At 35.1% G+C, this 27,403-nt stretch overlaps 3 protein-coding genes and 1 pseudogene across 6 annotated transcripts; 2 read left to right on the top strand and 2 right to left on the bottom strand.

The window, feature by feature from the left end:
* Positions 1 to 704: 704 nt before the first annotated feature.
* On the top strand, positions 705 to 4,715 carry LOC132609909 (1-aminocyclopropane-1-carboxylate synthase-like). The gene is made up of 4 exons (XM_060324116.1): positions 705 to 995; positions 1,452 to 1,583; positions 2,038 to 2,198; positions 3,303 to 4,715. The coding sequence occupies exons 1-4, from the start codon at positions 825 to 827 to the stop codon at positions 4,300 to 4,302; spliced, it is 1,464 nt and encodes a 487-aa protein (XP_060180099.1). The 5' UTR covers positions 705 to 824; the 3' UTR covers positions 4,303 to 4,715.
* Positions 4,716 to 5,610: 895 nt separating this feature from the next.
* Positions 5,611 to 6,681, bottom strand: LOC132608771 (heavy metal-associated isoprenylated plant protein 39-like). Its single transcript, XM_060322513.1, has 3 exons — positions 6,530 to 6,681; positions 6,310 to 6,385; positions 5,611 to 6,040 (listed from the first exon to the last, which is right to left on the bottom strand). The coding sequence occupies exons 1-3, from the start codon at positions 6,533 to 6,535 to the stop codon at positions 5,733 to 5,735; spliced, it is 390 nt and encodes a 129-aa protein (XP_060178496.1). The 5' UTR covers positions 6,536 to 6,681; the 3' UTR covers positions 5,611 to 5,732.
* A 7,504-nt stretch (positions 6,682 to 14,185) lies between these two features.
* LOC132609908 (uncharacterized) lies at positions 14,186 to 22,838 on the top strand. 4 transcript variants are annotated; one of them, XM_060324112.1, is made up of 4 exons: positions 14,186 to 14,326; positions 17,972 to 18,414; positions 19,312 to 21,177; positions 22,494 to 22,838. In XM_060324112.1, exons 2-4 carry the CDS (start codon positions 18,065 to 18,067, stop codon positions 22,570 to 22,572), a joined length of 2,295 nt encoding a protein of 764 aa, XP_060180095.1. In that variant the 5' UTR covers positions 14,186 to 14,326; positions 17,972 to 18,064; the 3' UTR covers positions 22,573 to 22,838. The 4 variants fall into 4 exon arrangements, with proteins under 4 accessions (XP_060180095.1, XP_060180098.1, XP_060180097.1 ...); XM_060324115.1 differs by having other exon boundaries at positions 22,473 to 22,838; XM_060324114.1 differs by having other exon boundaries at positions 14,197 to 14,326; positions 18,021 to 18,414.
* A 1,056-nt stretch (positions 22,839 to 23,894) lies between these two features.
* LOC132608770 (heat shock protein 82-like) lies at positions 23,895 to 27,134 on the bottom strand (annotated as a pseudogene).
* Positions 27,135 to 27,403: the final 269 nt, after the last annotated feature.

The raw sequence follows: 27,403 nt of genomic DNA, 5'->3' as shown, positions 1-27,403 counted from the left end.
CAAATAAAACATTGAATTGTTGTCTAACGATTGTAATAACTTATAAAATTTTAGACGGCGATCTAATATTTTTCTCGTAATATTTTCAATTTGTTTAAAAGAGATCTTTAGATATGATCTAAAAAATCCATACCTTACAAAAGAATTTAAATGAATATCAGTTACTAAAAAAAAACTATCCGGAAAAGGGATAACCTGCGAAAATTTCACTAAACTCCTAGCTAGGAGAATAATTAGCGATGGGACGATTCCCAGTTCATCATTAGTGCGCTATTACCACATTGATTACGTACTAATTAATCAAGCAGTCATATACCTCCAAAAAACAATTGTCCTGTTAAAGTCTAAGTGGTAGTTTGGAGCATAGCTAAAATTATCCCGGGACTAATTTATTCCATATCTTGACATTATTTTATACCATCTCCTAGATGTTATAAAATAGTCTCAGGATAAGTGGGATATACTGAGATATCCCAGCTTATACTATGAGATGCATTTTATACTTTATTTGGTATAAGATATAAATTTATTTTAAAATAAATTTATACATTTTATCTAACATAATATAAAAAAAAAAGTATTGGATATCCAACTTATACCATGCACCAACCGATCACTAAGTACTCTTTCATGGAAATTTCTTTACCACAAAATATCTATGGAGTCAAAAACAAAGTCTATAAAAAGGCCATCACTTCGTCTCGATTCTACCACCTAACATCTCAAAGTCTTTTTAACTTCTACCAAAAAATTCTCTAGCAAATTATCCTCCCAAAAAAAAACACTTCAATTTTTCTTGATAAACTTTGAGTTTTACTAAGAAGATGGGGTTCATTTCAGGCAATAATAAGAAACTTCTTTCAAAGATAGCAACTAATGATGGACATGGAGAAAACTCAGCATATTTTGATGGTTGGAAAGCTTATGAAAATGATCCTTTTCATCTAACACAAAATCCTAATGGTGTTATTCAGATGGGTCTTGCTGAAAATCAGGTATGTGAAACAGTACTTACACTGAACTCCGAATCCGCTTCGCCGGAAAACTGCACTATATACAAAACTTCTTTTCATGGATTCAACTGAACCTAATATTTTCGACACAGAATATACACAACTAAAAAAAACACGAATTTCCAAGAAACGTTCCCGTTGAAACATCATCGAAAATATGGGATTTTCAACGGAAAGTCCGTTGGAATTCGCTATTTTTTTAGTTTTGACAAGTATACAAAAAATTTATAAAATTTAAACATATATTTCATTCAATCAAAATTTCAAAAATATAATTTGTTCAAGCTAAGAATCTGAGAGGTTGGACTTGTCAAGTTTAAATTTTGGCTCTGCCTCATCGTTGTCTCTTTCCTTTTCTTGTTTAGATAGATATTTCTACACAATACAATCCTTGATCACACACTAAACAATTTGTGTTTTCTTGTGATGTTTTTGCAGCTTTGCTTTGATTTAATCCAAGAATGGGTAGTCAATAACCCAAAAGCTTCCATTTGCACATCTGAAGGAGCTCAAGATTTTAAGGATATTGCTATTTTTCAAGACTATCATGGCTTGCCAGAATTCAGAAAGGTATGAGAAACATGAAATCAAGTCGTGATCAAATCCAGCAGTTAGAGTCAGTTAATTCTTTATGTATAAATCACAAGTGAAAAAATGCGAATTTCCGAGGGAAATTTTTGAAGGAGGCCATCGGAAATTGGCTGGTCGGAAGCTTTTCCAACGGAAATTCCATATACTATTTGGTAATTTCTTTTCAGACACACATAAACTGAGCTAGACACGGTCGTACCGCCTGACTAGTCTAAATTCGCCGAGGCGGATTTAAAGCATATGACAGGGGTTTGGCAGAATTCAGTAGCAATTTGGCTAAAATTCTACATTTATGTTGAGAAATTCACAAAATATGTATATGTAATAAACTGTGAATTCAGTAGCATAAATAAGTCGTGAGTTCGATGGCGAGCAAGAAAGCATCATACTCATAAACTTTAAATTCTGAATTCACTATTTTGTAAATGTGCAGGCTGTTTCAAGATTCATGGAGAAAGTGAGAGGAGATAGAGTGACATTTGATCCAGAAAGAATAGTCATGAGTGGAGGAGCAACTGGAGCCATTGAAACTCTGACATTTTGTTTGGCTGATCCTGGCGATGCATTTCTAGTTCCTACACCATATTATCCAGCGTAAGAATTCAGTTTTTTAAAAAAGAATTAATTATTCTCGAAGAACGTAAAAAATAGCTTACTAACCTAAAAGAAATAAGACAGACGAGGCAGCAGTCCACAAAAAGTGGAATTAATAACCAAAAATATAAGACAGTCGATCTGCCACAACACAGATAAGATTCTCTTCTTTAAATTAAAATTTAATTTGCAGTTATTTTGGTACTTGGACCAAGTAAATTATTGGTGTGGGACATGAATACAACGACTTCTGTTCAAGAAACAAAAAAGTAGGTCCTATAATAGCAACCTAAATGACTATCTGGCCCTAAGTGACAAAGACCATAAACAAAAGACAGATCTGATACATCTACCTTTTATTAGATTGGACCTTAATGAATTATTTATAATTTCCCCCCCAAAGCAGCCATAATTATAGAAACATAGACCCAAAATTAAAGTCAAAGAAAACTCAAGAGATCTGGAGAGACAGTTTGACTTTTGATTATTTTTCCACCATAGTGAATTATTTATCATTTGTCCCAAAGCCATCTGTAACTATATTTAGATAAGAAGACTTTTAATTAAATAGCATATTAGAAGACTTTACTGGCCTCCATAGCAATAGTCAAGTCAAAAGACTGTTTAGATCATAGTTCTATTAAACATGATGCCCATATAAAGCAATGTTTTCTAAGCTAAGGAAAACATTAAGAAATGGGAGGGGGAAAAAATAGAAAAGTTGAATAATGAATAATTAAGTTGGATTTACAACTTATATATATCATGATGTAAACAATATTTATGTTATCAGTGTATTTTAATCTGTTATAGTATGTTACCTGCTTTTTTTTCTAGGTTACTTGTCTCACTTATCATGAACGGACACTTACAGACTTACAACTATCTTTTAAGTTACCAGATAATGTAACAAAATCTTTTACTACATTTTCGTCACTAAAAAAAAAGATAGACAAACTACTTCAGTAGCTAAACAACAAAAAATCGTCGCTAATCTATGAATTAGCGACGGATTATTAAAAAACATGTTAGCTACTTACTAGTTATTTAGTGATAGCTTAATTAGCGATGAATTTTGTAACTAATTCTTGTTATGTATTGCAGATTTGACAGAGATTTGAGGTGGAGAACAAGAGTACAACTTTATCCTGTTGTTTGTGAGAGCTCTAACAATTTTAAGGTTACAAAAGAAGCCTTAGAAGATGCATATGAGAAAGCTCAAGAATCTAACATCAGAGTCAAAGGATTACTCATAAACAATCCATCAAATCCATTGGGCACAGTTTTGGACAGGGAAACATTAAAAGACATACTAAGATTCATCAATGACAAAAACATCCACCTAGTATGCGACGAAATCTATGCTGCTACCGCGTTTAGCCAGCCCTCCTTCATCAGTATCGCGGAAGTTAAAGAGGAAGTTGTTGGATGCAACGAAAATTTAGTGCACATCATTTATAGCCTGTCGAAAGATCTAGGGTTCCCTGGATTCAGAGTCGGAATCATTTACTCATACAATGATGTTGTTGTGAATATTGCGCGAAAAATGTCAAGTTTTGGGCTCGTTTCAACACAAACGCAACGATTGATTGCTTCCATGTTATCGGATGACATCTTCGTTGAAAATTTTATCGCGAAGAGCTCAGTGAGGTTATCACAAAGGCATGGTTTGTTCACTAAGGGACTAGCTCAAGTTGGAATTAACACATTGAAGAGTAATGCAGGATTATTTTTCTGGATGGATTTGAGAAGGCTTCTTAAAGAGCCAACATTTGAAGATGAATTGGATCTTTGGCATATAATTATTAATGAAGTGAAACTCAATGTCTCTCCTGGTTGTTCATTTCATTGCTCTGAGCCTGGTTGGTTTAGAGTTTGTTTTGCTAATATGGATGATGAAACTATGAGAGTTGCGTTGAGAAGAATTAGGCACTTTGTGCTTAAAGAAAATAAGGGACTTGAAGTTGCATCCAAGAAACAATGCAGGAGGAACAAACTTGAAATTAGTTTATCTTTTAGAAGATTGGATGATTTCATGAACTCTCCTTTCATGAATTCTCCTCACTCTCCAATGTCTTCTCCTATGGTCCAAGCTAGGACTTGAAAAAAGGAAGAGCTTATCATCAATATTAGTTTTTGTCGATAACGGTGCATCCAGATCAGCTTGCGCACAAATCGACTGTTTCACCGAGTACCTGATAGGCGTTCAGTTCAGCATCTGGGCACACAACAATTTCACCAAGTACCTGATACGACTGTCTAATTGAAGGAGGGTAAATTATTTAATTGTAGTTGTTGGTAAGTCTAGTTACATAACATAGAATGGAAGTTCATAGAGATTCTTTGAATTTTTTAATTAAGACTTTTTGCCTATACTATGATTGCAAAAAGCAATCAAATAGGCTTCTATATATTGTTGAATAATTTTGTTCTTGGGTTTTTTGTATACCTTCTTGTAATTGAAGGAGATCAGTTGTAACTTGTTTTTAAGAAGCAAGTGTATTTCTCAGATGTTTACATTTTATTTTTTTATTTGGTTAGACTGTCATCCAATAGATTAAGAAATAGTGACACACCAGAGGTTTGTGACTTTGTCAAAGATAATCTTTACACTATTATATCATTACCTAAAAGATGATGACAAACCACCGATCAGTATAACGATTGGATGTGATTCTTCTATTCTTAACCTAAGACTCGAGATAAACTTTTGGTAAGGATTTGAATGAGTTGGGTCAATGAATTTCGAATACCTGATGCTTAAAGCAAAAAAAAAAAAAAAGGGTACAAATAGTTGTCCATAATGTATGAGATTAGCACTCCCTCGTCTCAATTTATGTGATACTTTTCATGTTTGAGAATCAATTTAACTAAATTTTAAAGCTAAATTTGATTAGATTAACTCAATATAAAAGTTATATTTATGAAAACTACATGAAAAGTTAAGTTACAACTTTTCTCATATCAATTTGGTGAAAAATACATCTTAAAATATTGATCAAGTTTATACAGTTTGAATCTCGGAAAGCGAAAAGTATCATATAAATTGGGACAGAGATGGAGTAGTAACATACAAAGATTGATAATTCTTTTTTTCTTTTTTTGGATTTCCCACCCGATCGATGTTCGATATGCGCATTGAAGCCGGACTATACTAGGATGCGCGTGTTGCGAGGCCCATTTATGAGTGCAGCGCTCACAACGTGATTTTTTCCATTCCCAAAACTCGAACTCTCGTGGAGGGATCCTAAACCATCCCACACAACCCACGTTGGCATAAAAACTTAATCTGAGACTCGAAAAAAACTTTTAGTAGGAGCGCTCTTCCTGTTTAGTGGATCCTTATGTTGGGCGGATTAAACTTAATTAGATCGGTGAGTTTTTGAGTTTCGGATACCAAATACATAAAACAAAAAAAATATATAAATAACTATCCGTAATATGTGATATTAATAACATATAAAAGATTGATCATACATTACATTATGTAATGAAACTGTCACTTTGTCAGCGTATATAATCTGGGAAATCCTTTTAAGAAATAACACAAGCATTTGGATTATCTTCCATACTATAAACCCTATAGTTTTGTGTCATGTTAGGATTATAGCTCTTGTAAAGCTTTACAAGTTCATCAACTTTTTCATTATGATCTTTTTTGGCCCCTTCATTTTTTTTTATTACACTTTCATCCTTTTTCTTCTCTGGCTCTTTTGCTGGTCCAACTGTTAATATTTCTGGATGCAATGTTTTCTTCAATTTCCCCACCACTTGAACTGGATCAATCTCTCCTACTACTGTTAATTTCTTCTCTTTTAGATCAATTGATAGAGTTTCAATCCCTGTTGAAAAAAAAAATTGATATAAGTTAGTAATATTCGATGTTGCTTTAAGACGCATCGGACTGTGTGACCATTTCGTCTGAAAGTGTACAAAATTAGATAGAGCATGCTTTTATTTATATATTGATGTTTTAAAGAACAAACCCTTATGTGTGGGTCTGATTTTTTTTATTTTTTTTGTTTTGTAAATGAGCAAGAACGTGAAAATTCTTTCTTTATAATAGGCGGATGGAAAAAATTAATAAAATTAAAAAATGAAGATGCAGTACCTGAGAGAGTAGAGACGGCTTTCATGGCCTTTTGTTTGTCTTTGTTATCATGCACCTCTAATTTCAAAACAACTTTCTGCAGAAAAATTAAACAAAAACAAATTAAAGCCTGAGAATGATCAAGAACATTATGAAAAAACAATAACTAACGAAAACAGAAATAGAAACAAAGGAAAAGAAACTTTCATATAATTTTGTGAGTAAGAGAAGGAATTTGTACCTTCATTTTTCATTAATATTGTTTCTAGACCAGAAGTAGTTTGGAATTTGTATGATATCAACAAATAAATTATATGGCTTGGAGATGAGGATTAGAATGCAGAAACAATTTATACAAGTAATGTTTTTGATTATTGGTTGGTTGGGTGGGTGTGGGGTGGGGGGGGGGGGGGGGTTGTGTAGTTAGAAGAAGAAATTCCTTGTAGAACAAGGAGAGAAAGAGGACCAACGTGGTCAATAAAATATAAGAAAATAATAATTCCAAGAAGGACAACGTTTAGAGAGGAAGAAAAATTGGTACATTTCTAGAGAGGCTGATAGAGACTTGGACATATATAGTTTGATGAGAAATGAAAAATCAAGTTAGGAAGTATTTTTTCCTTAGCCAGACCTACATGAGGTGAATGATCCAAAATTAGTCAGACAAGTAGGTGGATCATAAATTTTTTCCTGACAATTATTTAGTAAATGATCGTTTTTTTTATTTCTCTTCCAACTTAGAAATCTTTTAGATTATGATCTAAAAATTTCTCTTGAGCAAACTCATAATTTTATGAAAAAACGAGCAGAGACATTCACATAGATAATAATACATTCACATAATATAGGACGGATATGGGGTGTAAAAGTCGTATTATTTTTATTATGATTAGGGATGTCAAATGCTTTTCAGTGGGTCAAATGGCGCAAAGATGATATAAGCCGCTACATACTAAAAATGCTTTGTGTACAACCTTACCTACCTATGTCATGTTCAAACGACAAGGGGAATTCAAGAAAATATGAAAATGTCACACCTAAAATTTGATCTATTTGGACATATATTTTTCTTGTGTTAAGGGATACAAACGTTTATACACTACTAGAAAAAGAGATTTTTTTTCCGCCGACATTCTGTGGGAAATTTATGCTATAAAATATGATTTTCATACCTCATTCCGATTGAACCAGCTCACTGGAAAAACGCATGATGGGAACAAGTTCTCATTAAAACGCTGGGAAACTTTCTAATTTTGCCGTGTGAAAACACTAGTAGATTTTTTCCACTCACATTCAGTAAAAAATAACCATTGAATATTTGTCAGTGAGAAATTCAATGGAAAAATAGAAATATTTTAGTAATGATATATACAAAAGTATTTGTTCTTTAGCGTCTTTGATGATATAAATTTTTCAAAAACTAGAATCCAATTGCATCCTTTTCATTGCATATAGCCACTGATCATGTCCAATAATCAACTAGAAATTACCAGCCTATATATGCTCTAATTAGGGGTGAGAATAGTTGCCCATGAAAAACATGACTCTTCAATCCGTCTATTCATTCATTTTATCGGTTCAGTTCATCTCATCTAAAAATTGGCTGATATATTTATATTGACACATGAGAAATCTTGTCAATTTTTTTTTTTTTACTTAGTATGTTATATATCATTATAATAAAAATTACAATAATTTTTTTCAGGTCCTTACACAAATTATAAAAAAAGAAAATTTAGTAAAAATTGAGCAGGTTGGTTACATCCACTTGTTAGCCCATTTTAAATCGATTCATTTAAGCTCAAGTAACTTTTAAGCAAGCCAACCAATTTTAACTTGCTCAAATTTAGCTCAACTTGTCATTTGACATTTCTAGCTCTAATCATAGCCATAATCATGATAATCTTTTAAGTTTTGAATGTGAGTGTTTTTTTTTTTTTTTTCGGTCATCACTCATAATCAACGGTGAGTCAGTCAAAAGGCTAATTCCCGCCCGTGGTTTTAACGAATATCATTTTTTTTTTTGTTTGGTCAAATGGTTTCTTTTAACAATGTAAGCGTCTAGAGTCGTTTGGAGTTTTGTGAAAATAATTAATTTGTGTAAGGATAAGATTGCTGGCAACAACTCATCTAACAAAAGATTATGGGATTTATCTAATGGAGTATTAAACTCTCACTTGAAGTTTCGGGTTTGAGTTTTAAAAATAAATAAATTGGTGAAAAATATTTTTCCTTTACGGTCTTATGTTGTATGTAACCACAATTCCAAAGCGAGGGTCGAATACTAAATGAAAAACAAGATAAAAAACTTAAAATTTAAATGAACGTTTACATAAACAGTGCAATTTAATTAACATGCTTCTCTTGAACGTTACTAATTCACTTGTTAAAATAATTACCTATAATTAATTTTAAGATGACATGATAGTATACATTTTTTTAATTACTAGTGTATAGAAGTTAAACCCTGATATTTTGAAGAAAAAAAAAAGGCAAACTTACTCAAATGACTACCTTATTGTAGTTTCCTACCATTTGTAGCTATCCTTTTAAATATTACCATTTGTAGCTACATTTTGGCAAAATAATGTATGTTTTCGTGTGTATTTGTTGCCAACAAATACATAAGAACAAGGTAAAAAAATAAAAAAAACATGATCCTTGATTTTAGCCTTTAATGGTGGAACTATTAAATTAGATATTAATATATATTTTTTTGATGTATTTTAGTGATTTTTTTTTTTTGCCATAATGTATTTCCGTGTCTTTTTTTTTTATGTATTTCAGTGATTTTTTTAATGTATTTTACTGATTTATTTTTTGATGTATTTCAGTGGCTTTTTTTGATGTATTTCAAATACATTGTGTACATTCCAACTACTATGAAGACAAATATATTCAAATTTTCATTTATTTGAATGGATTTCAACATATACATTCAGATACAAGACCAAAAAATTCAAATACATGACAAATACATTAAAAAAAATAATGTGTTTGGCTATTAACAAAATGCACTAAAAAATACAAAGACAAATACATTAAAAAACAGTGTATTTGTGAGATGTAGATTTTTGAATGTATTTGTATTTGGCTTTTAACAAATACACATGGCCAAGTCTGAGACACTACCACCACCAAAAAACTCTAATCTCTCCAACACCACCAAAATCCTAATCTGAGACACCACCACCATAAAAAACCCAAATCTGAGACACCACCACCACAAAAAACCCCTAATCTTTCCATCACCAACAAAACCCTAATCTCTCCACCTCCACGTCATCTTATCCGCCGCCATCTCAAAATTAGTCCATCACCGCCGCCACCAACAATGCACACGGCCAGATCTGCAGAGTGAAAAGAGAGAGAGAGGGGCGGCGGAGAGAGAGAGAGAGGAGTGAGCACAGAGGGAGAGGGAGAAGAGAGAGGGGCGGTGCTGCCATGGTGGTGGTGGTTGAGAGAAGGGGAGATAGATTTTTTAGGGTTTTGAGAAATGAAAAATTTGAAATGGGTAGTGATTGAGAAAAAAGAAAGATATATGTGTTTGGGTATGTATTTTTTGATATAGCTACCTGTCACGACCCAAACCCCGTGGGCCGCGACTGGTACCCTAACTGGGTACCCATACATACCTACCTGATCGAATTCGAACCATACAGATTTTTTTTTTTTTCGTTTCAAAACAGAAGTACGGAAATAGGCCGATACAAATACGGCACGCGCGCAACCATACGTATATATACATATATACCTGAACACACAGACATTTACAAGTAAGCCGATAAGGCTAACATACAGACGAAACCCGTAACCCACACATCTATCTACAGGCCTCTACAGACATACAGAATCATATGGCGGGACAGGGCCCCGCCGTACCCAGAATATACACACATACGGAGTACACAGAAGACAGAAGATATATACCAAAAAGATATGCTCCGAGTCAAGGGAGCTCTTCAGATAGCAGAGTCGGAAACCTACGCTGGCGGCGTATCACTTGGCGCGTCTGTACCTGCGGGCATGTAGCGTAGCCCCCGAAGAACGGGGGTCAGTACGGAAAATGTACCGAGTATGTAAAGCAAAAACGTAACAGATATAAACATAGTCCGAACTAGAGTCACAGAAATATAACGGGCAGAATCATAAGTCAAACTGACGGACAGAGTTATGATCTAGACAGACACACAGAATCGGTCACACACAAATGAACAGAATTATAGTTCGGGCAGACAGACGGAATCATAATGCGGACAGACGAGCAGAATCTTAATTCATACGGACATACAGAAGCAGAAGCCATACGGACATACAGAAATAGTCGTACCACAGACGGACAGACAGTAGTATGTCGGACAGAATTATGCATGCAGAGTAGCACAGAGTCATACAAAATCATACAGAGGCGTGTGCTTTATAAATACAGATGGCACACACATATATTCATACAGATCCCGGCCCTGTCTGGGGGCGCGGTAACAGAACCCGGCCCTCTTAGTACGGGACGCGGTGGACAGACAGAATCAAATCAGATCATATGCCATCCTGGCCGCCATCCCCATACACAGATCATATAGACATACAGATCCCGGCCCGTACGCCGAGGGACGCGGTGAACAATGCAGAGAAATATGCACGATAACAGAACCTGGCCCGGGTCGCAGTGAAAGAATGCATTGAGACAGACACGAACCGATAAATGAGAAACCACCTACCTACAGACTCAACATACAGACTCAATCAAACTGAAGGGTGCCAAACGGCGAGCCAAAATCAGAATATCCAGATAGTATGCATAGCACGCGCCTATATCCTAGTTGGGAAGGCACGACAGATTATTACCAGAATGGGATTCTCAGATGTTCAGAGATCATAATGTATAAATTACACAAAAATAGCCATAATATACATAAAATAATAGTTCAGAAGTTTTTGGAGAAAATCGAACCAAAACAGATGTATTTTAAAATCGTACCGGAAGTATCGGGCCTTGTGGGCCCACCTCGGACCAACCCGAGGCTACATACGTAAATTATTGATAGTTGACCTTATGAGGTCACCCATACTCAATCGGAAGTGTTCCGACTCCGTTTGGGGAAATTTTGTGCAAAATCTCACTTTAAGGGCAATTTGTAAGAAAATAGGTTCATTTGAATTGAAGGAATTGGAGCGGTTTTCCGTCTCGAATTCCAGGGAGCGGAGTCGGACTTAAGGCTCGCGGCCGAGCCTACCACATCCAGAACATGCCTAGGAACGTAGAGAAGTGCTTCACATACCTTGATGGCGCCTTATGCTCGCTTGGCGTCAATCCAAATTTCGTCCAAAATCTGGAAATGGTCAAGTTTACCATTTGGTTAGTTCCATTCTTTCAATACTCTAACTTTACACATAATTGCCTACCGAAATTTTGGCAGCATTTCCTCTGTATATACGACATCCCCGAGACTTAGCTCGGCTCAATTTAGCAACACAACAACCCAGAGGAGACATCCAAACAACAACAAACATCAATAAACACTAAATCATACGCTATGGCATTATTAGCCACCTTTCGACACGATGAATCATCTTTCGTTTCAAGCTTACATTTCCAACCAAAACTTATTATTTTCATATCCATTATCCATCAAAATCATTACGACACACATCGGAGGAATCCATAACATGTTCACATAATATTCATAAGATATTCATAAAATTCACAAACATTCAACTTTCCATCAAGTCACTACTTTTCCAATCCCTTCCTAACTTTCAACAACTTAATAACCAATCTTCCATAACAACACAATTAACATGCTAACAAGATTCAATTCACCTTCCAACACCAACACACACCACACGGCCACACCTCAAAATTCTCAACTTTCCTTAATTCATTCAACTTTCATTTCTAATACAATTCCTACCACACTACAACTAGATTTCAACATAGTTTCAAGTCACCATAGACATGCAATATACATATATGCATTTCGGCCACACACCCCAAATTCCAACACACCAAATTTCCATATTTTTCATTCATTCACACATACTACAACATACATACATCATTTTTAACACAACAAAAGCATGAAATCCTTACCTTTCTTCAAGTTCTACACTTGGAAGATGAAATTGTTTTCTTGCCACAATCTTTATATCAACTTGTAGAGAATCTTGTGCTTAGCAATAATCTCTCAAGAGATGAACTTTTTAAACCAAAGAATTGGCTCCAAAAATTTTCTTTCTTTTCTTTCTTTTTTTTCTCTCCAAACCCGAAATGCTCTCTCTTGCTCTCTACTCTTTCTCTTTGATTTTTTTCTTGAATGTTCTAAAGGATATGGATGATATATATTTAGCACATGGAAATTAATTAATTCCATGGGCCTTGGGTTGGTCTTGGCCGAATGGGCCTCTTAAAATTGGGCCTCACTTCACTTATTTTTTTTTTTTGAGCCCAAAATGGTTGGTTACATATGGTAATTCATGGAACAAGTTTCCAAAATTCCAATTTTGCCCTTGGCCACCTTTCGTAATTCCACCCCATTGAATTCATAACCTACACATGCATACCAAGTAAGGTCCAATTGTGGCCTTATTCATCACAAGTCAATTTATCTTGAATGTTTTTGAATAAGCGAAAATGTCGGATGTAACACTACCATTTGTAATTTAGAAAAGTTAATTAGCTACTAAATATAATTAAATAAAAGGATAGTTAATATTAATAATTAGGTTTTAAAAGAAGCTATAATGAGTAAAAATTCCAAAAAAAAATTCTAGCTTAGAGTGCATCTTTAGAAGCTGATTTGTATCTTACCTTTATCAAGAGTTGATGTATCATTACTGAGTGTTGATTCAAGTAAGTCTTTCTTCACTGATATAATCATTTAGGATTTGATATTTACTTGTTCGATCAATTTAGATTCTTGGTATATATATAGGCCACTAAAGTGAAATTGCTTCACACGAAGATTTTTTTTTATTTTATTTTTACATTTTCAGCGCTCGAGCTTCTTAAGATTCTAAAAAGGAAGTCAAGGAGAAAAAATTTGTGTCCTTCAAATATTGATATGCGAAATGTGTATATAAGAGTTTATCTAACTGGCCATAAAGGTAACTTGAAATCCTCAAACTCTCCTAAATACGTTTTCTCGAGATTTTGGCTTTTATTAGGGTGGAATCAGAGCTACATTCTGAAGATTACATATAGAATAGTTCCTCTGACGATTCGTCGTAATTATTTATTTATAATCAGATTAGAATTTACTGGTTAATCGTGAAATTAATGTTAATAATAAATAAGAAGGTGAGACCTAACGAGCATTCCACAAGAATCTTGAAATATTCCCTTTTTCAAAGACGCCCAAAATGCACTATAAACGTGCGATGTTAGATGTCCATCTTTACTTACATGTATAATAGTCTTACTATGTCACATAACATGATAATAATCGTAAGAAGTTTTGTCATAATATAACATTCTTATAGTGAACAACCATTAAAACTTAATATCATTTTTTGTCCCATAATAATTCATAAATTTTTATTAGTCCTTGTGATTTGACTAAGCATATTGAACCTTCAACTGAATGAATTGTGCACTTTTAATCCCTTGCTTATGAATATTCACAAATTTACCATAATTATTAACCGTTCCATCACTTAGTTACTCATGCATCATGGTAAATATGCATTGTTACTCCATATTTGACAGTAATACAATTTTATAAATAGTCAAATATTCAAGGACCAAAAATAGAATTTACCAATAATGTAGGGACCAAATATGCTATTATTCCATATTTTAATGAGACAAGAAGTTAACCAATAAACAAAGAGGGGAAGAGATGTTTGGCATGTATGGTTGAGGGTGAAGTTTGACATTTTCTTCAAACTTTTGAGGGCTAAAGTGGTCAAATATAATCTTTTTAGGGTTAATTACGTTCATCTCTCTCAACCTCAAGTGCCAAAGTAGACGCCATTCACATCTCCAAGAATTGAATTTTATGCAAATCTCTCCTATCTGTTCTTGAAATAACAATAACAGGTAAAAAAAAAAAAAAAACTAAAATCCCACTTAGTATTTATCATTTTAAATTTACTAATTTCATTTTTTTAATCCCAATTCTTGAAAAAAAATAAAATACAAAATGTCCTATGATGTTTTCTTGAATTAACGTTGACCAAGAACTTAGGTGATGAACCCCATGTTGTTGTTTTTTTCACTAGTCTCTCTTATTGTTATAAAATAAGTTAATATTTTTATCTTCATGGGTGTTCTTGATTAAGTGTTACTTATTTGTTTAGTGTTTTTTTTTTTTTTTTTTGGTTTTATGCTTGTGGTTACTTGATTAATGCTTCTTAATATTCTAAAGACTTCAATTTTAATTGTTAATTTTAGAAATGTAGCTTGATTTTATGCCTGGGGTTTTGTTTTTTTGCTTGATTATGCTATTGGTGACTTGATTATCCCTTCTTAACATACCAAAGACTTAAACTTTATGTGTTAAACTTGATTTTCATGAACCCATATTGTTTTTTTTGTTATTCAATAGTCTCTGTTATTGTTTTAGAATAAGTTGTTTTTATGTTGATATGTGTTATTTGATAACTTTTTATTTTTATTTTTTTATGCCTGTGGTTACTTGATTATTGCTTCTTAATATTCTAAAGTATTAAACTTTAATTGTTAAATTTAGAAATGTGGCTTGATTTTATGCCTGGGGTTTTTGTTTTTAGCTTAATTATGCTTTTGGTGACTTGATTATCCCTTCTTAACATACCAAAGACTTAAACTTATTTGAGAAATGGACAATGTAGCTTGATTTTCATGAACCCATGCTGTTGCTTTTTTCACTAGTCTCTGATATGTGTTCTTGATTAAGTATAATTTGTTTAGGGTTTTTTTTGTTGGCTTTAAACTGTCCTTGTTTTAATTATGCTTCTGTTTACTGGATTATTGCTTCTTAATGTTCCAAAGACTTGAACTTTATGTGTTAAATTGGAAATGTAGCTTGAAATTCTTGGTCCAATAACAACAACATAGCTTGTGAAATTCATGGTCCATTTAGCAAATTTTCTTCTGGGGTTTTTGTTTTCAGCTTAATTATGCTTTTGGTAACTTGATTACAACAACAACAACCCCTGTATGATCCCACACGTGGGGTTTGGGGAAGGTAGGATGTACGCAGACCTTATCCCTACCTTTGTTGGGTAGGAAGGCTGTTTCTGGGAGACCTTCGGCTCAGAAAAGGTACCTGACACAGTAATGTTAGAAAAAAAGAAAGCAAAATAACAAGATACAAACTACTAGTGGTAATAGATGGTAATAAACATTAAGGAATAGAAAACTACGCGATAGCTGAATATTACTGCAAAAGGACTTTTGGTAACTTGATTATCCCTTCTTAACATTCCAAAGACTTAAACTTTATTTGAGAAATGGGGAATGTAGTTTGATTTTCATGAACCCATGTTGTTGTTTTTTTCAATAGTCTCTTTCATGTTTTAGAATAAGTTGTTTTTATGTTGATATGTGTTCTTGATTAAGTGTTATTTTATTAGGGGTTTTTTGGTTTTATGCCTGTGGTTACTTGATTAGTGCTTCTTAATATTCCAAAGAATTAAACTTCATGTGTTAAATTGGGAATGTAGCTAGATTTTCATGGTCCCATTAAGCAAATTTTCTAAAGGGGTTTCTGTTTTAAGTTTAATTTTAATTATGGTTTTGGTGACTTGATTATCCCTTCTTATCATACCAAAGACTTAAACTTTATATGTATCTTGATTTTCATGAACCCCTTGTTGTTGTTTTTTTCACTAGTCTCTTTCATGTTATAGAATAAGTTGTCTTTTATGTTGATTTGTGTTCTTGATTAAGTGTTATTTGATTAGGTTTTTTTGTTTTTGTTTTATGTCTGTGGTTACTTGATTATTGCTTCTTAATATTCTAAAGATTTAAAATTTAATTGTTAAATTTAGAAATGTAGCTTGATTTTATGCATGGGATTTTTGTTTTTAGCTTAATTATGCTTTTGGTGACTTGATTATCCCTAAAATTTCAAAGACTAAAACTTTATTTGAGAAATGGGGAATGTAGCTTGATTTTTCATGAACCCATGTTGTTGTTTTGTTCACTGGTCTCTGTTATTGTTTTAGCATAAGTTATTTTTATGTTGATAAGTGTTCTTGTTTGAGTGTTATTTGATTAGGGTTTTCTGTTTTGTTTTTGGCTTTGAACTTTCCCTGTTTGATTATTCCTATGTTTGTGATTAGTGCTGCTTAATAGACCAAAGATTTCAACTTTATGTGTTAAATTGGAAATGTAACTTGATTTTCATGGTTCATTTAGCAAATTATCTTCTGGGGTTTTTGTTTTTAGCTTAATTATGCTTTTGGTGACTTGATTGTACCTTCTTAACATTCCAAAGACTTCAACTTTATGTGTTCAATTGGGAATGTAGCTTGATTTTCATGGTCCTATTAAGCAGATTTTCTTCTGGGGTTTTTGTTTTTAGCTTAAATGAATAATTAGGGATTCATATAGCCGACCCAACTTGTTTGAGACTGACGCGTAGTTGTTGTTGTATGCATTTGGTGACTTGGTTATCGCTTCTTAACATTCCAAAGACTTCAACTTTATTTGTTCAATTGGGAATGTAGCTTGAATTTATGAACCCATATTGTTGTTTTTTTCACTAGTCTCTTTCATGATTTAGAATAAGTTGTTTTTATGTTGATATGTATTCTTGATTGAGTGTTATTTAATTAGGGTTTTTTTTGGCCTTGAACTTTGCTTGTTTGATTATGCCTGTGTTTATAATTAGTGCTGCTTAATAGGCTAAAGACTTCAACTTTATGTGTTAAATTGGAAATGTAGCTTGATTTTCATGGTCCCATTAAACAATTTTTCTTCTGGGGTTTTTGTTTTTAGCTTAATTATGCTTTTGATGACTTGATTATGGCTTCTTCATACTCCAAAGATTTCAACTTTGTTTGTTAAATTGGGAATGTAGCTTGATTTTTCATGAACCCTTGTTGTTATTTTTTCCATAATCTCTTTCATGTTTCAGAATAAGTTGTTTTTATGTTGATATGTAGTCTTGATTAAGTATAGTTTGATTAGATTTTTTTTTTTGGCGATAAACTGTCCTTGTTTTAATTATGCTTGTGTTTACTGGATTATTGCTTCTTAATGTTCCAAAGACTTCAACTGTATTTGTTAGATTGGGAATGTAGCTTGAGTTTCATGGTCCTCATTAAACAAATTTTCTTGTGGGGTTCTTGCTTTTAGCTTCATTATGCTTTTGGTGACTTGATTATTACCTTCTTAACAGTCCAAAGAGTTAAACTTTATTTGTTAAATTGGGAATGTAGCTTAATTTTCATGGTCCATTAGACAAATTTTCTTTTTCATTTTAGCTTGCTTGTTCATTTGATGACTTGATTATTGCTTTTTAATGTTCCAAGAGTTAAAACTTTATTTGTTAAATTGGGAATGTAGCTTATTTTCATGGTCCCATTGATTTACTTTGCTGGTGCATTCTATTATCTGCCCTGCATAGCAAGATTTTTTTTTCTTGTAGCTTTAAACTTTTCTGTTTGATTATGCCTATGGTTACTTGCCTCTTGCTTCTCAATATTCCAATATAATTCAACTTTATTAATTGAATTCGAATATTTTCTTTTGCAGTTGCAATATCTTTTTTTTTGGGTTGTATGACCAATATATGTTTGTTTAGCTGGTGCAATTTATTTGGTTGAAGTTTTTATGCCGACCTAAGTGATGGCCTCCAAGAAAATAATTGCCATTTGTCAATCTGGAGGAGAATTTGTTACCAACAATGAAGACGGGTCTTTGACATATGTTGGCGGGGAAGCATATGCACTAGACCTCGATAACCAGACACTTCTGAACGATTTTAAGAAAGAAGTAGCAGAAAACTTTGAGTGTGGGACCAATGGAATGACGATAAAGTATTTTCTCCCTGGGAATAAGAAGACTCTCATTACAATATCTAAAGATAAGGACCTCAAGCGTATGATCAACTTCTTCAAGGATTCTGAACAAGTAGAGGTGTTTATAATTGTAGAAGAAGTTGTTGCTCGAAGTACTCCGAATGTGTCTGCCAGTAGGTATTTACTATTTCTATTTAGAGATTCTGTTCTGTTTGCTTCTTTTGTTTCCTCATGCATATGTCACACCTTGAGTATTTCTTTGAATCTTATAACCTGTTTCGCGATACTTCTAAAACCATCTTACTTTGAAAAGTGCTTTTCAAAAGTACTTTTGGTGAGAAGCAATTTGTGTTCGGCTAATTAATTTGAAAAACACTTTTGAGCACCAATAAGTGTTTGGCCAAGCTTTTAAAAAGTGCTTCTAAGGGGTCGTTTGGTAGGAGGTATTGGAGAAAATAATACTAGTATTAGCGTTGGTATTATTTAATCCCTTGTTTGGTAGTGTTTTCAACCTATGAATAATTAATACCTGTTAGTTATACACCGTATTCAGTACTATGCTTATACATATTAAACCATGACACTGACATTACCAGTACTATTCCTATTCTAATACACCTTATTTAGTCTATTTAGGAATTATGCAATGCATGTTTTAATACAACAAACCAAACAGTCGATAAAAAATAATGCCAGTATAGTTAATCCCAACATTACTAGGACATCCTATTCAGTACTATTTTTATACATCCTTCAAACGACCCCTAAGTGTATTTTCTCAAAGAGCTTTTAATAAAAGTACTTTTAGGGAGAAGCTTCTTTTTTTCAGTTTCTCAAAGACAACTTTTGCTTCTACTCAAAAGCACTTTTCTTCTCCTGAAAGCTTGGCCAAACACCTCAACTTTAAAAAGAAAACACTTTTGGCCTTGGAGAAGCTTGGCCAGACAGGCTATAAGTTTCTTTCGTTCGGATTGTAGTGGGTTTTGCTATGCAATGCGTTCCAGTGAGCGCTTGTTTTGTTACATTTGTTTGTTGATGACCTAAATATCTTTTTTAACTTGTTTAACTCTGAAGGTCGAGCAGGACCAACATATCAGAGCCTGCACATACTCCTGCTATCCCTGTGGATATGATCCATCCTGATGATCTGTTTCAATCACCCGTTGATACTAGTCCCGTAGGTGTTTATCCGAGTAGCAATGATGAGAAGCATCGCAGAGCAGCTATGCAGTGGGAGAATGCCATTACTGGCGTGGGGCAAAGATTTAACAGCTTTTCCGAATTCCGTGAAGCTTTACATAAATATTCAATTGCCCATGGATTCACTTATAAATACAAGAAAAATGAAAGTCGCAGAGTAACTGCTAAATGCAAGTCAGAAGGTTGTGCTTGGTCGATATACGCATCAAAGTTGCCTACCACCGAGCTAATATGTATTAAGACGATGAACTCAAAGCATACATGTGATGGAGCTGCAGTAAAAGCTGGATACCGGTCCACAAGGGGTTGGATGGGAAATATAATAAAGGAAAAGTTGAAGGTTGCTCCTAATTACAAGCCTAAGGATATCGCAAATGATATCGAGCGTGAATATGGCATTCAGTTGAACTATTCTCAGGCAAGACGTGCGAAAGAGAAGGCAAGAGAGCAGCTTCAAGGTTCTTACAGAGAGGCATATAGTCAGTTACCTTTATTGTGTGAGAAAATTAAAGAAACTAATCCTGGTAGTGTTGCTATAGTTTCCGCAAAGGAGGACTCGAGCTTCCATCGTTTATTTATCTCGTTTCATGCCTCGATATCTGGTTTTCGACAAGGTTGCCGCCCTCTTCTATTCCTTGACAGCACGCTTCTCTATGCAAAATATCAAGGAACATTATTGGCTGCCGTTGGTGTGGATGGGAATGATGGTGTCTTTCCTTTAGCCTTTGCGGTTGTAGATGAAGAGACAAACGACAACTGGCATTGGTTTCTTTCGGAACTTAAATCTGCTGTCCAAATGTCCTGTCCAATAACATTTGTGTGTGATTTCCAAAGGGGCATAAGAGAGTCGTTGCATGATATATTTAATGAAGAGTGTCACCACGGTTATTGCCTGCGCTATCTTGCGGAAAAACTGAATAACGACTTGCAAGGACAGTTTTCTCATGAAGCTAGACGTCTTATGATCCAAGATTTATATACTGCTGCTTGCGCCCCGACACTCGAGAGTTTTGAGCGCTGTGCTGAGAATATACGAGCAATCTCTCCCGATGCATACGATTGGGTCACTGGAAGTGAGCCCGACCATTGGGCGAATGCTCTTTTCGGTGGAGCAAGGTATGGTTTATTGACATCCAATTTCGGGCAGCTTTTTTATGATTGGGTGATGGAGGTGAATGAGCTGCCGATAACACAAATGGTTGACGTATTACGAGGAAAGATAATGGAATTGATCTATACTAGGCGTGTTGAGTCCGATCAGTGGGCTACGAGATTGACACCATTGATGGAAGAAAAGCTTCAGAGCGAAACCTCAAAAGCGAGGTCACTTCAAGTATTACCCTCACATGGGAGCACGTTCGAAGTTCGTGGCGAGTCTGTTGACGTTGTTGATATTGATCAATGGGATTGTAGTTGCAAAGGTTGGCAATTAAACGGGATGCCTTGCTGCCATGCTATTGCTGTTCTCGAATTGATAGGAAGGAGTCCATATGATTATTGTTCCAGATACTTCACAACCGAGAGTTACCATGTAACATATGTTGAATCAATTAACCCCGTCCCTAATCTGGAAAGCCCAGCAAATGGTGAAGTCGATGCGGCAGTTATTATTACTCCCCCACCATCCAAACGCCCACCTGGCAGACCAAAGATGAAAAAGGTCGACGCTTTTGACATTGTTAAACGGCAGATGCAGTGTAGCAGGTGTAAGGGCCTAGGTCACAATAAGAAAACATGCGGGTAAGTTTACTAAACTCTTCTCTGATGAATGTATATTGAAAATAAATTTCTTCTAAAGTAGCGTTATCATTCATATGTTGACTAGTAAAATGTGATTCTTGTCTCGTCCAGATTCTTTGTATTCCCGGATGTTACACTTTCCTTCCCTAATTTCTTATGTAGAAAGATCTATGGTTATGAAACTATTTTAATGATATTAAAGAAATGGATGCATTGCTTGTATATTAATTAATACATAAACGTTACCCTGTGTATGATGCTTAATTATTTGACGCTGGCATATCTTACGGACCATCTATAAACATCTTTGCTTGTTTCTTCATTTTCCTTGGGAAAGGGGTGTGAGAATGGATTGGCATATAACTGATCAAGACCGACACTTTTGTCTTATAGCCTGTCTGTCCAAGCTATTGAGAAGTCAAAAGGGCTTATTTTAGAAAGATGAGGTATTTGGCCAATCTTTTAGGAAAAATAAGTGCCTTTGAGTAGTAGCAGAAGCTGTTTTCAGGAGCTAAAAAAATAATTTTCCCCAGAGGCACTTTTAGAACATTGTCCAAGCACAAAGCGCTACTTTAACATTGGCACAAGTGTTTTTCAAATTTGATTAGCGAAACACAAATTGCTACTCTCCAAAACTTTTTCAAAAAGTATGTCCGACAAAAAAAAACTTTTCAAAATAAGCAGATTTTGGAAGCTTTGCCAAACAAGTCTATATTCTGGGATAGTCAGACGGTGTTTTTCCATGTCAGTGGGCAGCCCGGTGCACAAAGCATCTCGTGTTTTGCCATGTCAGTGTTATGATTAGTAACAAGCTTCCACTAATAGGGAATTGCTACAGTTTGATATGGCGCTTAACGCAACATTTACCAGTGAAAAGTAAGGACTCATTTGGCTGAGCTACAATGGATTTTTACTTAAAATGAATTTGCTGTAGAATTACTTGGAATTGCTTTCATTATAGTGTTGTTTAATTTACACAACGGGTGAAGATTGAATAATTGTCTGAATCGAACTTGAAACCTGCAGCTTGGTTACACCGAAACTATTTCCTTAATGGAACAGTCACTTTCAGCTTCACAGCAATTGTAACTCTTGTTGCTTTCCAAATCGTCCAAAGTTGTACATACTCTTGCTGCCTTTATAAAGTAGCAAGAAATGCATTCTTCCATTAAATAAGTATTTGCCTGCACAGTGTAGATCATAATTTCTAGATTTCTCTTTTATAGTTGTTCGATCTGATCATGTTTTTATTTTTGATAACATGTGTGCAAATATTGCTGTCTACGGCTGAACAGTGCTTCGTATTCTTGAAACAGGAAGGTAAATAGGTTCGACGAATCAGATCCTCTACTCCTTACGGGCTTGGTAACCGAAGACCTTGAAGGCACAGAGTGATTTTCGGTACCCTGTCCGCTAGTGTTAAAAGTTAAATTGCTTAGATACTTGCTGATGGAAAACCTTTAGTTAGATCTTGAGTCCATTAATAGAAACATATGTCAATTCTTGAAGTTGGTTTCATTAGTCAGAACTTGTCCGTTAAAGTCGTGCGCTCTGGTTTTATTATCGTCCCTCTCCCTTGAACATGAAAAATAAAATGTTGAATATTATTAAAAACAGGAAGAGTGGATATAACAGTAGTGTCAAAGTGAAGGCGTTTGATACTGTCAAGAGTATACTTTGTTGATGAGAAAGAAAAGGCCTTAACTCATACTACGAATCCATAGAATTCTGATGGGAGCTACCCAGTGGATTAGTTGAGGTGCGTGCAGGCTGGCATGACTATCGTTATCCAAAATATATATCGGTTTTGGACTTGTTTCCTTGCTGCTTCGGCCTTAATTGCTATCCTCTCTCTTCTTTTGTGTGCGGTCCGTGATGTTTTGAGCCTTTTTTTCTTGCTCTATCGCTTTTTTTGGAGGCCTTCGGGACCCCATTGTCAATGCTAGCTTACTAAGATAGTTTACTTTTTGAAAAAAGTAAGTGAATACATTTTTCCTTGATTGCACGAGCTAGCCAGCAAACAATTCATTTCATAATAATAAGGTAAGCGTCTAGCTCTCGATGAGCTACCGCTTTAAAAAGCAATTGAGCTGACGAAGTCAGGTTAAGACGTCAACTTTGACAAGGGAGACATATGGGTGCCTCAACTTACAGGTTGCTTTGTAAATACCTATGTTTTCTTTGATTGCAATATCTTGTCTGTGATCGACCAAGTCAGGTTGTATACAATTAGACTATTTCACCCGATATCGTGCATCCACACAAGGCCACAAGTGTAGGTGAAGAAAATCATATATGTTTTCTGTCTAAGATGAACTGTGAAACCTAGTTTATATCGTCTTTGTTTCAACTCCATCGACTATTAGGCGACACCCTTTGTACCTAATTTGATCTTTAACCAAACATAGGCATCGATCTGAAACAAAACAGACCAGCCTTTAACATCATCTACTCTCCGCAAAAGGAATCAATTGTACGATAACAAAAACTCACGTTAGATAATCCCTTCATAACGATAATTAACTAAACACGAAACTTGAAACTCTCTGAAGCTTCTATAAGTTTATGACTTGACAAAGTTAATTTTCCTCCCAAAAGATGTGATGTTATAGTCACTTCAGCTGCACTCTCCATTTAGATTGAGATATTTGTTACTTCCCGAACTCAACTATTTTTCTTGGATTTTGTGGTTCACCAGAATTCAGAATAAAATAAAATGTTTTAAAAAAATTCGAGTCAAATGATAAATATGAAAGAATGGACAGAAAATGGATGGGGAGTTTGACAGCCAAAAGCTACATCAGACACATGAAAAACAGCCAGATACACAAAGCATTCTGCGTTCACACGGAATTTGAGGAAATACCGCACTGGGCAACAGAGCCAACCAAAAACAAAGAAAAAAAAAAAGGAAAAAAGAGAAAAAGAAAAGGCAAACAGCTAAATAAAAACCCAGATACACGAAATACTTCTACATTCACACAGAATCCGGGAAAATACCGCTATCAGAGGAGCTATGATATAGGTAGCCTATACTGATGCAAGTATGAATAACAGAGCTAACAGAAAAGAAAACGCAAACAGTTAAATAGAAACCCACAAAAACCAACTAGCCAACCTAAAATAATATATACCTAAACATACTTCTACCAGTTGATGTTAAATTTCTTCAGCCAACTTTCTCCATCTTACTCTCTTCATTACCCTCTTCTTCTTCTAGTGCAGGCATTTCATCATCATATCCACCAACCTCATCATCTTCCTCGGTACTAAGTCCCAACTTCAACATCCTATAAATCCTTCCTGCAAACATATTCGGATCATCAAGGCTGAAACCGGATGTCAACAGTGCAGTTTCATAGAGAAGTAGTACCAAATCCTTAACAGACTTATCATTCTTGTCAACCTCAGCTCTCTTTCTCAGCTCCTCCATTAAGCCATTGTCCAGATTGACCTCCACCGTCTTCTTGCTCGACAAGTCGACATATATTCGCTCATGCTGCTGTCCCGTAACGCCTGTTGTTGAAAGAATAATTCAAACTTAGAGTAGGAAACCAAATTGGTTTAGATTTCATATCTAAATAGGATATGCAGTCAAAATAATATAGGAATAGGTTTTCTAGTTCCTAGCTAAATTAGGTTTTGCGATATTATACTTAGGGGTGTTACTAGTTATTTTCATGTAGTAGAAAAGTAGCAGAGATAAAGTAGATGTTATAAGATTGTTATTAATCTGTATTGAAAAAAAACGTTAAACCAGTAACAATAATTTCTGGAAATATAAAACAGAAACTGGAAAACTAAGAACAGTGTCTGGAAAATATGTAAGAACAAAAATCGAGCCCACTGAATGCACAGTGTGTCCTTAAGGAAATTATCCCCCTCAATGTATCCGAGATTTTGGAATCTTTCCTCCCAGGATAGAACGATTTACTCACCAAAATAGCGGTACAACAAATTAAGGTGACTGCGAACCACTCGAAGGTAGTATATCACACGAGATTTTTAAGAAGTGCAGAAAGAAGAATATGAATATCAGAAATTTTTCGTAAGGAACAATTCTGAGGATCAACAGAAATATATAGCCTGTTTGGGAAAAGGTTTGCAACTTTTCAGAAAAGGTTGCAACCTAATCCGGGAAAGAAAGAAACGGGTCGGGTCACGGGTCAGGATTTTCAATTAATTAATTAATTAAAATTAAAGGAAATTTGGTCAAAAATCCAAATCCGAAGCCGAAGGACGACGACGGCACGAGGGGAGACCCTCTTCTTGACCCTTTAGCAACACAAAGGAGTGCTTTCTACTTTTAAGTAGGAGAACTTTTCTTTCCACCACCTATGAGGGACAAATGCTTATTTCATAAAGCAAGAGGGAACAACTCATTTTTTTTTCCCTCCACTTTTTTTTTCCCTCCATTTCCCATTCAACTTATCATTAAACCCAACAGTAGAGAAAGTAGTAATTTTTTTTTTAATTTTTTTTTCTTTTTGAGATTTTGAATGAATATTTTCCTTTACCTGTGCTTTCATAATCCTCTCCATGTTAGCCGTCCAGCCGTACTCTCCGGTCACTGAGACACAAGGAGAATCCACAATTCTATCAGAAACAACCACTTTTTCTACCTTGTCTCCAAGAATGTCTTTGATGACTTTGCATAAGTTCTCAAAGGACTTCTTTTTTCCTTCCTTTTTCTGCTTCTCTTCTTCCGTCTCTTCCAGTTTCAACCCTTCTTTCGTGGGCGGATACAAGTTTCTTCGCGTCATATTCTTTCAATTGCCAGACCATGTACTCGTCGATTGCATCGACCACGAAGAGGACCTCGTATCCTCTTTTCTTGAGCTTTTCGAGGAATGGAGAGTTTTCAACTGCTTTCTTGCTTTCGCCCGCGATGTAGTAGATATCCTTTTGTCCCTCTTTCATCCTCGTGACGTAGTCCTTCAAGCTAGTCATTTCATCTCCTCTCTTTGTCGAGGGAACCGGAGGAGATCAGCAAATTTAGCTCTGTTTTGGCTGTCTTCATGGATGCCTAGCTTGATGTTCTTGGAGAATGCCTCATAAAGTTTGTTGTAATCCTCTTTGTTCTCGGAGATTTCAAAGAACATCTCGATGCACTTCTTCACGAGATTCTTCCTTATGACTTTCAAGATCTTGCTCTGTTGAAGCATCTCGCGCGAAATGTTAAGCGGCAGATCATGAGAATCCACCACGCCCTTGACGAATCCGAGGTACTCGGGCATGAGTTCTTCGCAGTTGTCCATGATAAAGACTCTCCTGACATAGAGCTTAATGTTGTTGAGCGTCTTCCTCGTATCAAAAAGATCAAAAGGAGCTCGCTTCGGAACAAAAAGGATCGCCCTGAACTCGAGCTGACCCTCGACGGAGAAATGTTTCCAGTGCAACGGGTCCTCCCAATCGTTCGTTAGGCTCTTGTAGAAAGAGCAATACTCTTCTTCAGTAACTTCTTCGGGCTTGCGGAGCCAAATGGGGCTTTTTGCTTGTTGATTAGCTCCCATTCGTGAGTCACTGCCTTAATCTTCTCCTTCTTTTTGTCCTTCTCTTTATCCTTGTCCACCACTTCTAGGTCGCCTTCTTCTTCCTTTTTGCCTTCCTTGTCTTCATCATCACTTACCTCCTTCTCAGTTGTCTTCTCGGTCCATAGGTAAATCGGATAGCTAATGAACTCGGAGTGTTTCTTCACAAGATCCTTTATTCTCCTCTCTTCCAAATATTCCACCTGCATAAAGTACAAAAACACATATTTGCTTGAGAAAAATGATCTCAACACACCAAAAGCCAACAAATTTCATGGACTATTCAGAACCAAGACTCACTATCTACTAAGCTTTATATTGATTCAAATTCAATCGTGACCAACTGGAAATTTTCCTATATAACGAGTAGTACATGTTAAGCATATAGGTCCCTCTACGACGCGAAAAGCTATAGGAAGAATCAGCATTTACACCAGAAACAACAAAAAAAATAAAAAATGCTGTCGCATATAGGTACCTGATCTATCTTGGTACCTCTCCCAAGTGGCTTTCCATTGATATTGCGAGTGACGGTGGACGGTTCACCAGCCTGTGACTCCCACACATACTGCTCATCGTCATTGTGCTTGGTCGTCACCACGACTTTCTCAGCCACAAGATAGGAGGAGTAGAAACCAACACCGAACTGTCCAATCATATTTTGAAGAATATTAGTATGTTAAGTATTTTCATCT

The sequence above is a fragment of the Lycium barbarum genome, chromosome 9 (genome assembly GCF_019175385.1).
Source record: "Lycium barbarum isolate Lr01 chromosome 9, ASM1917538v2, whole genome shotgun sequence".
NCBI lineage: Eukaryota > Viridiplantae > Streptophyta > Magnoliopsida > Solanales > Solanaceae > Lycium > Lycium barbarum.
This window is presented reverse-complemented; position numbering and strand designations above follow the sequence as displayed.